Source organism: Cryptomeria japonica, chromosome 2 (genome assembly GCF_030272615.1).
Source record: "Cryptomeria japonica chromosome 2, Sugi_1.0, whole genome shotgun sequence".
NCBI classification, from domain to species: domain Eukaryota; kingdom Viridiplantae; phylum Streptophyta; class Pinopsida; order Cupressales; family Cupressaceae; genus Cryptomeria; species Cryptomeria japonica.
The window spans coordinates 578,634,069-578,649,289 of record NC_081406.1 but is presented as its reverse complement, the minus strand read 5'-3'; the positions used below and the strand labels follow the sequence as shown (position 1 = coordinate 578,649,289).

At 38.4% G+C, this 15,221-nt stretch overlaps 1 protein-coding gene across 1 annotated transcript in view; it reads left to right on the top strand.

The window, feature by feature from the left end:
• Nucleotides 1–15,221, top strand: part of LOC131051238 (uncharacterized zinc finger CCHC domain-containing protein At4g19190) — a 66,022-nt gene that overhangs the window by 13,590 nt on the left and 37,211 nt on the right. Inside the window, exon 2 of the mRNA XM_057985659.2 lies at nt 1,165–1,227. Coding sequence (XP_057841642.2) covers nt 1,165–1,227 — 63 coding nt within the window. The remainder of the gene's footprint in view (nt 1–1,164; nt 1,228–15,221) is intronic.

Here is a 15,221-nt window from a genome sequence, read left to right as displayed (position 1 = left end):
TTTGGAATATCCAAAATCTCTCTCTGCTATGCTTTTGTAAACTGCTCTTCTGATTCCTTAAAGCCCTCATCTGAGCATTCTGCAATGATGAACACCTCTTCCAAGGGAATAATTCTTTGCAATATTCATTACTTTGAAACAGGGTCTGCTACTCTTCTGCCTAGCTTCTGGACATAATCCTTTATAACAGATGCCCTTGTGCACAACACCTTCGTATTACACAGGCCCTCCTCCCTCAGCATGGCTATAACAAAGGACAGTGTAGCCAAATCTTTAATGGTGAAATTCTGTCTGAGATGCCTGTCGGATATTGCACAACTGCAGGAAGAATCCCTACCATGCAACCTATGCTTCATAATACCTGCTGCAGTAACCATCAAAAACCTTCTGCTATCAACCCACCTGCAACTGCAAAAGAAATCAGTGAAGAGAAATGAAAAAACCTCCATTTGCTTCCCATTGATTGTCCAATGTGCCAGCATCAATGCTGCATGCAGTACTAGCCTGCTGCATTACATGGCAGGAGCAGTTTATGATTCTTCACCATACGTAGGATAAATTGTCTCCACAAAAACATGAGGAGGGAAGTATTTAAAGAAGGAGCTTTGGCTTTTTAAAGATCCGAAAATCTCACAACCCCTAGGATCTTCTCTGATCTTTGTGTGAAAGATGACTGGGTAACTTCTGCATTTGCAAGGCAATCTGCAATATGATTACACTCTCTTAACAATGCAAGAAAGTAACGTGTTCAAAAACTGCTGCCAATTAATTCCACTTCTTCCAAAATGCTTCTCAATTTCCAATCATTCATTCATTTAATCTGGCATCTCTTAACAACCACATGGGAATCTCCTCTTATGTCTAAGAGATTGCATCCCAAAGGCTTAGCCAACCCATTCAAGTGATTTCAAGGATTCTGCTTTGTTATTCAACTTAAGACATACATGGAGACTTTTGTGTAATGTTATGTATGACAAAGCAGAGGGATTCCAATCAGCATCGATATGTTTATTCCTTATTTCAGTTACTCTTTTAATGGTGGAAACAGTAGTTATGGTTATGGCATTTGGAAGAATATTTTTGTCAGATACAAAAGGAAGGTATGATGAATCTGTGCTAGAATTTGGCATTTTTTATTTACTAATGGATTTTGTGATCTTACAGTTTGCACAGGAGCAGGATTTCTTCCGTCAGACTGCTGCCATCTCAAAAAAAGAAAAAGAAAAGGTGATTATTCTTACGAGATATTTCCTAAAACTTTCTGATCTAGGTTTCCTAAACATCTTGTTCATGTCAGATCAGAGTTATGTAGTTCTTTTTATCATAGCACTGACAGGCATGTGAACATGACCTCCTCGCACTTTTGCAATGCCATTTCCCTTTTGATGCTGTGAATTTGAAAGTTTATTTATGTGCCATTTTATTTTTTAACTATACTACTTTCTCTACATTTATGCTTGAATGTGCAAAAAACTTTATCTCAGGATGTCACAAAATAAGGAGTTTAGAAGTACATGATTATCTTTTCTTATTTTCTAATAAATAGAGATATATCTGTAGATTCGGTAATACTTCCCTAACTGAAGGAATTTAAGCCAGCTTAATAACATATAGTTGTATATGGATGGTTTTAACAGCAGCAGGTATAGTTTTTTTCATGTTTACATGTATGGCCTAAATAACATATAGTTGTATATGGATGGTTGTAACAGCAGCAGGTATAATTTTTTTCATGTTTACATGTACCTGCTGTTAATTACGTGTATTACACTAATACTCCCTTTTAGATGAGATGACCTGGTCTTGTGTTGGTAATGTTATTATATGCTTAGCCTCGTTTCCTGTCCTGTTTAGTCAGAGGCTTAATTTTCTTTGGAGATGCTAGGTATACCTTGGGAACTGAATCTAAATTATTCTAATTTGATGGGGAGATGAAATGTGTATTTTAATCCCCATTATTTGGATGTTGTGTCCTGTTTATCTTTAGAAGTGATAAATTTACTTAATCGGCATTAAATTTCCTTCCTCATGATTGTTTATCCACTATCAAGGCTTACCACTTAGCAATGTACTTCAGACTTTTTTTCCTAATAATCTCGTTGTTTCTCTTGCCTTTATCTGTTATCATGAAAAGCATACGAAGCTGACCTATATTCTAGGGTATTATTCATTTCCATCCTAAGTTCTCAGTTAAGGAGAACTGCTTTCTGAATGAAGGAGAAATGCCAAATGGGGAAGCAGAAAAGTTTCTAGCCTACAAGTATATGAGGATAATTTTAGAAATTCATGGTTTCCAAATATTTTTATACCATGTGCAAGTACAAGCATAAATAATGAATTCTTTTCTCTGTTTTCTTTAAATCTGATTCATAAACATCGTGGAAAACTAACTATTCAGAGTACAATGCAAGTCTAGGCACTTAAATAACTCAAAATTGCTATTTTCTTAATAATGTTTGGAGATAACTTTTTATTTCTTGAAAAATGTTGTGAAAATATATGTTTTTTATTGATATATACATCTAAATTCTAATGCCATCCTAAACTTCAGAGGTTTCTAGAGATATCATTTCCTCATTTACAAAAAGAGAATTGCAAGGAAATCATGATAATTCATCCATATTGCTTTGGGGAGTAAAGGTAAATTATATTAAACAAGGCCTCTCTTACAAAATAAAGAATTTTTAAAAAGTATACAAATATACTGTTGGATCCCCAGATCACTGCCCCACAATTTAGAACTCTTCTTACCTTTAGGGCCAAGGATTTGATGTCAAGAAGGTAAAGTAGGGGCTTCAACAGACTATGGAGGGTTTAAGGCCAATTGATGAGAGTGGGTTAAACCCTTTTACACTTTGGGCTCTGTGAGACTTGAGAAGGTGTTCCTAGAGGTACCCAAATGCAAGTTTTGATCTCAAATTTTGCCACTAGACCAAACCTGGCCTACTGCTGTGATGGCTAATAAGCTGCTGTACATGTGCCAATCATGATTCACTTAAAATGACTGCTTTCAAGGCTTACTTCAGATATTTCCCTAGTTTTTCATTGAATCATTAGGTGCGTAGAAACCTACTTCTATTCCTAAACTACTGGTTAATAATTTGTTCATTTAATGATTGGTCAAATATTTCCAAGACCAGTGCCTGTTCAATTGTAACGGACTGACAGTCTCCCAGATGAACAAACAAATTGGAAGGACAAAGAATAATCAACTGTGCATTTAAATATACCTGAGATAGAACATCAAACATAGAGCATACTTTATAATCCATTTGAATACTGCAAAAATCAAATGAATTAAAAATGCTGTCACATTTGTCAAATATACTCTACACTTATACTAGCAAATGTGGCAAGAAAACTCTTAACTTATTCAAGAATTTCTTGAAGATCTACAGGCATACATGGAGACTTTTGTGCAATGATGTTATATATAACATTACAAATCTCGTGAGAATCTTTGTTTACCCTGTTGTTGCATTTTCCTTCACCTGGCAGTGTTTATTTCCCCTCTGGAATATTTATTGCTTTTTACTCGTTTTAAGTTAAGGTTCTTTTTTGTTTCCGTGCGAGATATTGTGGAGGGATGTCTCCTGCAAGCAGCGACGTTCCCTACCATGTCCCTAGTATGAGAGACATGTCCCGGTACCCAAGACGTCCCGAGGATCTAGAGACATATCTCCTGGTAACACTGACATTTTGTAAAGAACATTGGTCATGTTTGGTTGTTGAAAAAAGTATATAGCATGGCCCTGTTCTCATTTTGAAATTATGAATACAATCTTAAGCTCTTGAGATGCTTAATTAAGAAAGGCCCTCCCAAAGAGTACTTTGATGGAAAATGCCATTATTTCAATATTGGCTACTTTGACAAAACAAGAATTTTTTAATTTTCTTTTTAACCTTTTAAGGTAATATAATATCAAGCCAAAGCCAACAAAATTGCATTCCAAATCTTTATCAACAAAGTTTAATGAGGCTAAAATGGTAGTGTGATATTCATATTATCAATGTATGTGTTTATCTTGTGAAGTGGCAATGGTCATTTTAAAAACTACCGAGCACTCTTAAGAACCTTAGGTACTTTGGCATATGATTACCTAATTAACTATCAAGCAGTTCATCGATTTTAACAAGCAATATATTGAGATTTAAACCAAAAACGAGCTGTTTCAAAAATAAAGAATGTCAATTAACTTCAATGAGATCAAATTATGTTTTTAGTGGATTGCAAATGATGATATCCTAGATGATGGTGACGGTTATGATTTCCGTAGGGAGTGCAACTATGATAGTTATGTGGTTTGAATAACTCTAGAGAGGCTCTACTCAAGGGCCTCATCATCAAGACCTACAACCCTTTAGTGTTATTACTCTTTCCATAGTCGCAAGTGTCATTGACTATGTCTGATTTTTTGGAACTATGTACTTATATTGTAGGTTGGCCTTGTACAAAGTTGATTGTAATTGAAAATTTGAAAATTGTTAGCATCTAGTTATCTTTTATGCACCATATTAGTGTTCATCATGCAATATAAACGAAAATGAGAGAATATGAACATAAATGAAAAAATCTTAATCTTTTGGTTTGTTGATTTTTTCTTCAAACGGTTTTTGCTCCTGTCATTGGAAACAGTGAATACCCCTGTTTCAAAACATGTATATAATATTGCCCTCAATGATGCCTCTATAGGAGCTTTTGTTTTGGTCAATAAGGTGGTGCACACTTTTTCATTCTTGGGACTAGTGTAATTAGTAGGTATATTTTGCAATTGCTATCTCCATTTCCCATCAATATGGTGATTTGACAAGGTTGAAAGGAAGGCCATTGCCATAAATGCAATGAGTAATGCTTTGATTTGTAGCTTCCCTCAGCTCATTGTGGAAGGCCTCACCCAATGTGCCTTTATTATGGGAAAGAAAGGGGGTATTATCTTCATGGGTAGACAATGGTGGAACGAAGGGTTGCTGTCTAATTGGTAGTGTTAAGCTATTAGGAATTATTTGCTATCCTTTCTTGGATAGAGAATGTGATTTTTCTTTTGCTTAGTTACTTACAATGTTGACATTCCTCTTTCTCTTTGATATATGCCACTTTTTGTTCCTTCAACAATCCTTTTTTGACCTAGAGAAACTCTTATTCTTAAATTGGTCATTGCACATAGGTAAGCGACTTCTAAGAAGTTGCTCAATCATGCATGTACGTTGCCAAAAAGGTGATGTACCAATTTTTAATTCTTTCTATGGCATTGGAGCAATTGAGCTAGAAATATTAGCCATTCTATATGAATAACAAAAGAATGAAACAATACAACCCTACATTAGGTTAATTTAAAACAAAAAATGTATAACAAGTAATAACACCTATATTATGTATAAAAAGGTTTAAACAACATTCAAAATATGTTTGAAGAGGAGAATAAACCTTGAAAAAATACTAGAAAAGCTTGAAAACATCACAATATAAATTCACCTTTGATAGAGATTTTCTCTCCCATGACCTTCACCAATGAAGTGTTGAAATTTTTGTCTCAGATAGGAACTTCCACATAGGTCCAATGTGAATGTGTGGAAAGAGTTCAAGTGGTTTGAGTTATTCTGTTTTGCATTTGAAGGTTTAAAGTGAAAGTCTTTAATTTAGCTAATTATGTTTAATAATTTGTAGATGAATATTTGTGATATAGACTATGTCTCCTTATTTTGAAGTTTTCATTCTTGTGTTTGTTGGCACCCTCAAAAGTATAAGGAAAATTTTGAGGGCCAATGTAGAAATCAGAATCATGCCGAGAGTTTTATTATGCCTTGATGAAGTGTCCAAAAAACTGTGGTTAGGTGATGATGTGTCAGGTAGCTCGGAACTCGTTGAAAAGGTTTCTTTCTCTTGGGTGAGTTTCCGAGAAAACAACGGATGAGAAGGCGTGGCTGCAAATGAATAGAAAATAACATGCCAACTTGGAACTTACATTAATTCAGCAGGAAGTGAACATGACAATATAGCTGGGAATTAAATGCAGAGCTACCATTCTATGGAGGATCCCCACAATTGATGCAAGCCCTAATTATTAGCCATGCCGTCAAAATTGCAAGAATGTCCCAATGAATTTGTAAAAGTCCAAAAATGTTTGTGCAACGGATATTGTAGCTTTTGAGTCATGTACAAATGTCAGAAAATCAAGGTCATCATGAGTCTCTCACACAATTTCCTAATGCAGAAACAACCAAAAAGACGGACTTGCACAAATCAATGCAGTTTCCGGATGAGATCAAATGTGTGAGCCTAAAAACTGTTGGTTTTGGAAATAAGCCACACCTGGACCAACGATGGACTGGTCCAAGAGGGGCCAGTAGCTCAGTGGTAGAGCACTCCAGCAGCGCATGGAAGGTCCTAGGTTCGAGTCTGTTGTGACCATTTAACACATCGCCCCATTAGAATGGGGACCCCCTCTTTTTTCGCTTTTGTTTTGCCTGTTCTTCTCTTTGCTTTTAGGGTTTTGAGTGAGTGAGTGGTCTGTCTGGGCTAGGGCTAAACCTTAGGGGTTTCTTTTGGATGTTATTCAAGCTGAGTCCAGTCAAATTTTGAAAGTTGTTAAGCATTCTCCCTAGAGTTGAGACGATTGAATTGAGGTAAGCTTGTCAGGAGAGTCAGATAGGTCTCAGGTTAGGTCTAATCAGGGTTTTTAGGGTAAAATCCAAATTTTGTCTAAGTGTTAGCACTTTGAAGGTGAAATTGTGTGTTCTTGCCTAGGTAAGTTTTGATCAAATTTTGGAGGTAAGATGAGGCCTAAAACAGAGAAATCGCTCCCGACCCTCTCTTAGGGCCCAGGGCGAAATTCATTCTAAGTGCAATTTCTTGTTTTAAGAAGGCTTGCTAACTGGTTCTTGGCCTTGAAGATGACCTAACTCTGCCTTGTGAAATGATTGGAGACTTAAATTTTGAATATTTTAGCCAGAAAGGGTGAAATCGCTCCTGACCCTCTCTCAGGGTCCAGGGCGAAAATGTTATTTAAAGCATATTTGTCACTGACTTTTCTATTTTGCTTTGTGCAGGGTCTCAAGGAGGGATGATTGGACGTGGTTTTGATGCTTTTGAAGATTTGAAGGCACGAAAATGATGAATTTTGAAGGTTGAAGGAAAAAATTGCTCCTGTCCCTTGCTGAGGGCCCAGGGCGAAATTTTGATTTCCCTCATCTTGCAGTGAAAAGGAACCAAGTGTTGGATATGATTGGAAAGTGAATAATTTTCTCCACCCGCCTGAAGCAGTTTTAACTCGAGATGATGAAGGATTTTGTTGGAATCATCAAAATCGCTCCTGACCTTCTCTGAAGGTCCAGGGTGAAAAAAACTTATTAGAGTCATTCCCGACCTTGTTTGATCAAGTTGAGATATCAAAGGCGTGGTGAAGGATAGTATGAGCATAATGAGGTATCCAGAATTGATCAAAGATGATAAATTGAAGGTGTTTTGCCCAAAAGGTGAAAAATCGCTCCTGACCCTCACTAAAGGTCTAGAGCGATTTTCTTTATATGTATCATCTTGTGACCTTTTGGGACATGAGAATTTATTCATAGCATGAAACAAGATAACATCTTCCTTAGCCAAGACATTTCATGATGAAAGGTGAAGCATTTTGGCCTAGAAGGCAAAAATCGCTCCTGACCCTCACTGAAGGTCCGGAGCTTGATTTTCAAATTTGCACTGTTCTTGCAGGATCAAGGTGATTTTATGATTGGAAGAGATCAAGAAAAGCATGTTCTATCCGTTGAATATGATTTGAGTGGTCAACAAAGGAGGAAATCAACCCAAAAAACAAAAGGCGCTCCTGACCCTCACTGAAGGCCCGGAGCTAGATTCTAAAAGTGCAATTTTCTGACAAGGACAAAACAAATTTTGTGATTGAAATGAATGGAAGAAGGCGTGTTTCGCCCGTTGAAGATAATTTGGAGGGCTAACAAAGGACGGATAAACTTGAATTTGCAAAATCGCTCCTGTCCCTCACTAAAGGCCCAAGGTGAAAAACCTAATATCCAGCACTTCTCTCCAAGTTTGGACAAATCTAAGCCAAGGCGCAAGTTTGAAATGATGTTTAAAATGCCTTGAGGTGGAATTGAGATACTAGGATTACAAATTTTGATGACAATTTGCAAATTCGCTCCTGTCCCTCACCAAGGGTCCAGGGCGAAATTTCCAAGTGTGCCCACTTTCCTTGCATTTCAAGATAACTTTTTTGTTTCCAAGATTCAAAAGGGAGTGGAGAATGATGTTCTACGCCTTGAGGGTAATTTGGGATTGAAGTAATCAAGAATTTGTACAGAGGACTCAAAAGCGCTCCTGTCCCTTACTGAAGGCCCAGGGCGATTTTTTCAAAACCAATAACTTCCCTCCAAGATTACGCTAAGGCAAGGTTGTGCAAGGGTGGAAAAGGTCTTCTAAAACATGGTGAACAAAGATTTGACTTCAAAACTTGATAATCCTAGGCTAAAACACAAAAGTCACCCCTGTCCCTCATTGGAGGCCTAGGGCGAAAATCTTTGAAACACCTATTTTTGCCTTGCAAAAAGCAAATTAAACGTGTATGGAATAGATGAAAGAGATCATTGCTTACCCCACAACGAGAATTGACAAATAAAAGGTGAAGGATTAAGAGCAAAAGTGAAAAGGTGCTCCTGGCCCTCTCCAAGGGTCCAGGGTGAAAAAGTCCTGAAGGCACTTTCCTTCTAGAGATCAAGTGAAATTAAACTCAAAACTCCAATTAAAAATGCCATTTTAAATGCCTAGATGAAGTCTTGGACAAGAAAATGAGGAATGCAAGGCCTAAATTGAAAGTTCGCTCCTGACCCTTGCCAAGGGTCCAGGGCGAAGTTGGTAGCATTTTTTATTTTCACCATATTTGAGCGTTGATATCCTCCAAATTGCATTAGATGCCAAATTGCTAACTTCGAAATATTTGGAAAAATTAAATTAAATTGGCATTTAATAAAAGACACATTGGCATTTAATAAATTAATTTTGAGCCTCAAAAAAATTGAACTTTTATTATAAAGGCATTTAAAATTAATTTTTGTGAAATTAAAATTAAAAATGGAGCGCTTGAGGTCTTATTTTTATTTATTTTATCAGGTTGGCCTCTCCTTTTTGCAATTTTATTTATTTTTTAGGCCTATTTTGACAAGTCGGCCTAGGGGGAGCAAGGTGGTGAGCACTCTATATATTGGAGGTGTTTTTCATTATCCAAATCATTCACTCATTGCTTCAAGTGCAAATTTGGAGAGCAAGAAGAAGGTGTGAAATCTGGTCTATTTGGAGCGAATTTATCTCAAGTGTTGGAGGCTAGAAGGAGGTGGAGTTGATTCTTGTGAAGGCTAAAGGAGGCGCATTTTGCTCAAGGGAGAACTTTGATCTACATTTTGCCTAGCGAATTCACCTATTTTTGCATCATTTCTTAGAATTAGTACTCAAGTGGAGGTATGGCGTAATCACCTTAACACCATTGTTGAAGATTTGAATTTTGCGCTTTGTTTTGAAAATTCTAAGTTTGATGTAGTTAATTAGGAAATGATAACTCAAGATTTATCATGAAGTTTCCTAATTAAAATCTTAAATCTTCCTTTCTACTTTATATTTCTACGCTTTAAGGTATATTACTCATTATGAAATGTTGTGTAGGTGTCAAGATGGCGACTCCAAAGGCAGGAGCATCTACTAGTCGTCCAGCTCTCATGAAGGAAGATCAGAAGAACGAAGAATTGCAGACCAGGATCGTGTCCAAGTGGAGCAATATCGGAGATACCAACTTGGGAAACTTCAGTGTGAAGAAGTTTCGAGAGGTCCCCTACATTGGCAAGCCATCACCTGTCGCAAAGAGAATAATTGAAAGTGGCCTCATCAAGGCGGCCGGTTTCCCTCCAGCAGTCCAGTGTCATGAGCTGATGATCGAGTGTGCCCGCCATTATGACTCACAATCGAGATCGATCGTATCCAAGGAAGGGAACGCTTTGGCTTACCTTTCAGAGGAGGCTATAAGTGAGGCTCTCCATCTTCCAGAGCGTAAAGATATGATTTACAAAAGCCTAGAAGGAGCCAGGTCAATGTATGAAGATGATCCCGACACTTGCTTGAATATCATCAATAAGAATTGGTTACTCAAAAGTTGTCCTCGCCTGAGCAAGATTCCCAATACACCACATAGGATCGACTTCCAGGAGGAGTACAGAGATTTGATAACTTTGCTCAATCGAGTTACAGGGGCTCCACAAGCCTTCTACTTTGAGAAGTGGATGTTCTACTTCATCCAAGTGATAGTTCAAGGGAAAGGAATAATTCATTGGGCTAGAATTATTAGCCATTGCTTGGATGTGTAGTTGAGAAGACCAAATCATTCCACATGAGCTCATACGTCATATATGCCTTGATCAGGAGTTTCGAATATGCAGGGCTACCTCACAGAGGAGTGATCGGAAGAGAACCCGGAGAAGTGAGAGTATGTGACTCTTATGTTCATTTGCATCATCCTCCTAGAGGTGACTACAAGTTAGTCAATGACACCTTCACGATGAACATCACTAGGATATTGCAAGGTGGGATTCACAATCGACTATCTCTGGATGCACAAGAGCTTGTGAAGAGGTATGGTGCTTGGTTCATCCAGTTTCAAAAGTTTACATATATCAGAATTCATGGGTGTCCTTCACCTCCCTACATGTTGCCGAGGTATCCGATGGACAGGATAGTGCTACTTGAGGTGACTAGGTAGTTGGCAGCTTATGCAAAGGCATTCAGACACAAGCATGGAAATGGAATTCCCGTGCCCATCATATTGGGGAATTCAGTTGAGGTATGTCCTAATACTCAAGCCTTGAATGATGCAGAGAAGGAATTGGCTTTATATTCATTCACGTTCTGCCTCGAGGGAGAATTTCGATCCTCATGGTTATATGGAAGAGACAACTGGTAGGAAGTACAAACACGAATGTCAGGTAGAGGACTTTTGGATGAATCTCTCAAGTGATTTAGAAGTGAAAAGAAAGATGCATTCCAGACTACCTTTAGATTTCATCAGGAAGTGCAAAGTTTACAGAGTGGCCGATCAAGCTCAGGACAATGGCAGACATCTCCAGTCATCCTATGACAGAGAAGACAAAGCAGTGAAGATAGATTGGAACGAGCCTGAGATTTCGGACTTGAGAGCTTTGATGGCTCCAGTTTTGTCATGTACTCGCAGATGGGTGGATGTACAACATCAAGAGTTAAGAGAATAGAACATACCAATGACTTTTACTTTGGAGGAAAGACCAGAAGAAGGAGGAGCAAGCACAAGTGAAGGCAATTCTCATCCTAGAGGCGCGAAGAGGAAAGAAAGACCTGAGAAAAGAGAGCCCTCCAAGAAGAAGCAAGAGGCCAATCGAGATCGCTCATTAGGCACATCTTCTCGACATGAAAAAAGGACAAGTCAAGTTGAAGGACAAGAGAAGACGGTGCCTGAGGTTGATGAATCTATGGAGTCGATGGTACAAAATGATAAACCTGAAAAGGGGTAGGCACCTCAGCATTCATCAAGTCAATCTCCCCAAGTCGATGAGCTACATGAAGAGAAGAATGATGATGAAGTGACATCCCCTCTCCGAGAAGACGAACCATTGCTTAAGGAAATACAAGTTAGAGAGACAAGATCCGCCATTCCGGATTGGTTAAAAGAGAGATTGACAAGGGTGATTGTGATTGAAGATGAAGATGATGTAATTGATTTGGAGAGCCTTATAGGAAACTCTCAAGAAGTAACGGAGAAGAAGAAGGCGACCAAGATGTCCAAGGTTATCAGAGATGAGACAGGGTCTAGGAAATTGCAGATAGCTACACCAGTAGTGGACAATTATGAAGGTGAAATCCTTGTAGAGGAGTATGATGTAGAAACATTTGAGCTTGGTCCACTTACTGCTGAACAGGCATTGGATGAGGCAACCGATTCATTTGAAGCACTTAAAGACAAGCTTTAGGAAGAAATGGAAAAGAATAGAAAGCTTGAGAGAGAAGTCGGTGCTTGGAGAGGTTACTTTAGCCATCTCAATCAGACCTTGGGACGTCAGGATCCAGCAGTGTCTCCTGTGCAAGCACTTCCCCTTGAATCAGTTGGCGAGGCAGAAAGAGTCAAGAGTTTGGTTCAGCTTATGAGCTCTTGGATTGACAAATCCCACACAGTAGCCGTTGAATTTACAACAAGAATGATGCAGACAATCCACTGAGCTATCTAGGTCCTTGAGATCGTCCACAACCTAATGATAACGGTAGCCGCTTTCGCTCACACTAGAGATGTTATCATTCCTGTTCTGCAAGTAATCAGGTAGACACCAAGGAAGATCCTAGCACAAGAAAAGATAATGGATGGAGGAGCTCATAATTTACTTCAGTGGTCAACTCTACTCCAGATGAAAGAGGTTCTTTTCGAGGACATCAGCACCAAATGCAATCAAGTTGAAGGCGTCATCCATCCAATTCAGGATAAGGTGTTTGAAGTGTTGTGTACCATTCTTGGCAGGAGGATCGAAGTTGAGACAGATGTGGACCTTCAAGAGTTTAAAGAAAGAGTCAAGGTCATCTTTTGCAAAGATGAGAATGTCATCACGATGAGCAACAGGATCTAATGCTCACTACTATGCTCCTGATTGAGAAGATCAAAGAACTCGAACCTGGATGGGAAACGGCTCTTCTCAAAGCCTTTGATCAGGTCATTCACTTGGAAGAACGAATGAGGAATCTTCCCGAGATTCCTATTGCTGAGATTGAAGGAATTGTGTCCAGATTCATTGCATATGCTAAGAAAGAACATTGGAAGGGGAATAAGGTTCTAGAAGAGAGGTTGTTATAAAATGATGTGGCATCTTAATGATCATTGGTCGACGTTCCCTCGATTTTTGTGCCAATTAAATATTTGGCTATGCATTTAATAATGTTCAACTAAAAGGGGACTTTTTGTAACAAACCCTAATTAGGGTTTAGGTGTCAAAATCTCAGCCATTGATCTTTTGATCTGGGCCGTTCACTGTAATTGAGGATGCTATATATACCCTCACTCATTTTCATTTTGTCATTAGAAATTAGAAGATTAGAGATTAGATATTAAGGAGATAGATAGTTAGAGCTTTTGGAGAGAAGAAAGTTATTTTGTAGCAAGATTGAGTATTGAAGAAAGAATTTCAGACAATTGTTGTCTATTTTGGCTTTGAGATCAATAAAATATTGAAGTTATGGTGTTTTATTGCAATTCTTGTGGCTATCTTCATGGTTGTTTACTTTCTTGAATCACTCTCAGTCAAAGCGGTATTTAAGTTTGAAGGACTAAGTGTTGGGCTTGATCTTTGGTGAGATTCACGTTCCAAACCACTAGCTTCTTACTGATTGTAAGGATGCCTTGTGTGGCTGGAGATATTTAGATTGCTTGAACCTTCAATCATTATTGAACTATTGATATGTATCTTTATGGTAGTGTCTATAATTCTTGATGATTTGAAAAATCACTAATCACCTTAGAAGATCGCATCAATTCCAGTAGAGTTGTAATTCCTTGGCAATACTGAAATTGGTAGAATCTTACCAAGTCTAGCCTACATTGAGTCATTCTTAGGATTAGATTAGAATTCATCTCTTGCAAACCCTGTCTTTTGATCTTTTTTGAGAACCTGTTAGCTTTAGGAAAATTCTGTTCCTGCAGATCGAAAACGTAAGGCCCCTTGAAGAAATAGCATTTACAACGACCACTGGTGCTTATCCACACGTAGAGATCCTACAACGAAGAACCTTGAAGTCATCCTGATTGATCCTTTTTTGCGATATCTTCAGCATTCAGAGGCTTTACTCAAGAGAGGATAAGGTACCCTTGGGTATTTTATTCTGTGTTTGATAGTGTACAAAATACACGTCAACAGAGTCCTAGCTGGTCCATGTCTCAACATGGTATCAGAGCCAGGTCCAGGCTAGGAGCCCCAAGCACACGAGAGGTGTGGCTTAAGGGGGGTGTTGGTGTTGGAAATAAGCCACACCCGGACCGATGATGGACTAGTCCAAGAGGGGCCAGTAGCTCAGTGGTAGAGCACTCCAACAACATATGGAAGGTCCTAGGTTCGAGTCCTAGCTGGTTCATGTCTCAACAAAAACTAGCTGTCACCACTTTATGTTTCAAAGAGTATGGTCCATCAAAACAAAGTGATGATATTATATATAAGCTATATTGTAGAGCTGTGAGAGATAGACATATCCACAACAATTAATAGATCATGCTTAGTGGTTGCGAAATGAAGAACATAAAGAGTACAACAAAGTTTTGGTATTTGGAAAGATGGCTAAAAGAGATTATATTGCGGAAGAGTTGCAGAAGCCTTGGAGAAAAGCAGATTGTTATCCTACCTTGTAGCCAAATGGGTATTGAAAATACTAGCGGTTGTTAGAGAGATGTTAAATTTCCTGAGTGCGACTATAGGCATTGCTTGTGGTTTGAAAATAATTCCAATCTCTCTATCAATCGTCTTTTCCCCTTCAAATAGGTGAGCTATGGAGATAGTGAAGGGTGGGAACATTGAAGATGCAGGTTTGGAGCCATACAATCTTGCTTGTTAGAAAAGTTCTCCCCTACGAGGAAGAACAATGAGAATCTTTCATCCTAGTCTTCTCTGCATCAATAACCACTGTTGGGTGGTAATGACGTGGCTCACAAGGTGGTTAGTTTTCTTGGAAGCATTATGACCTTGGCACCAATGCTTTCATGTATCTCTTCAAACTAACTTGGTAGTCTCGCTAGAGGACAAGATTGAGGCAACTAATTTTACTAGGGGGTTTTTCCCTTGTAAATGGGGTAATGATGGGTGAAATTTGGACATATGTAAACGGCTGGTAGCTTGTTGCATTCCTTATTGTTATAAAAGGAATTCCAAGGCTGTGAATAAGGGTCTTGAAATTTCTTTTCTCTGGGCGGGTAGTTGCAAGGCTATGCTTGTCAAGCACTGGGTAACTACACAGTGAAGGAAGGACCAAGTCCCACATTGTAACTTTCAGTTAGTAATAAATAGAATGCCAAAGTGTTGCATAAACTGTCTACATTTGCATTCTCGGAAATTACATGAGTCTTAATATTAAGGATACTTTGATTTGTCTTGGCAATATTTTGTCAATGTGTGATTGTGTAGATGGGTTTCCTTCAAGGAAGGAATTAAATTATCTTTGTAAGCTATAGTGA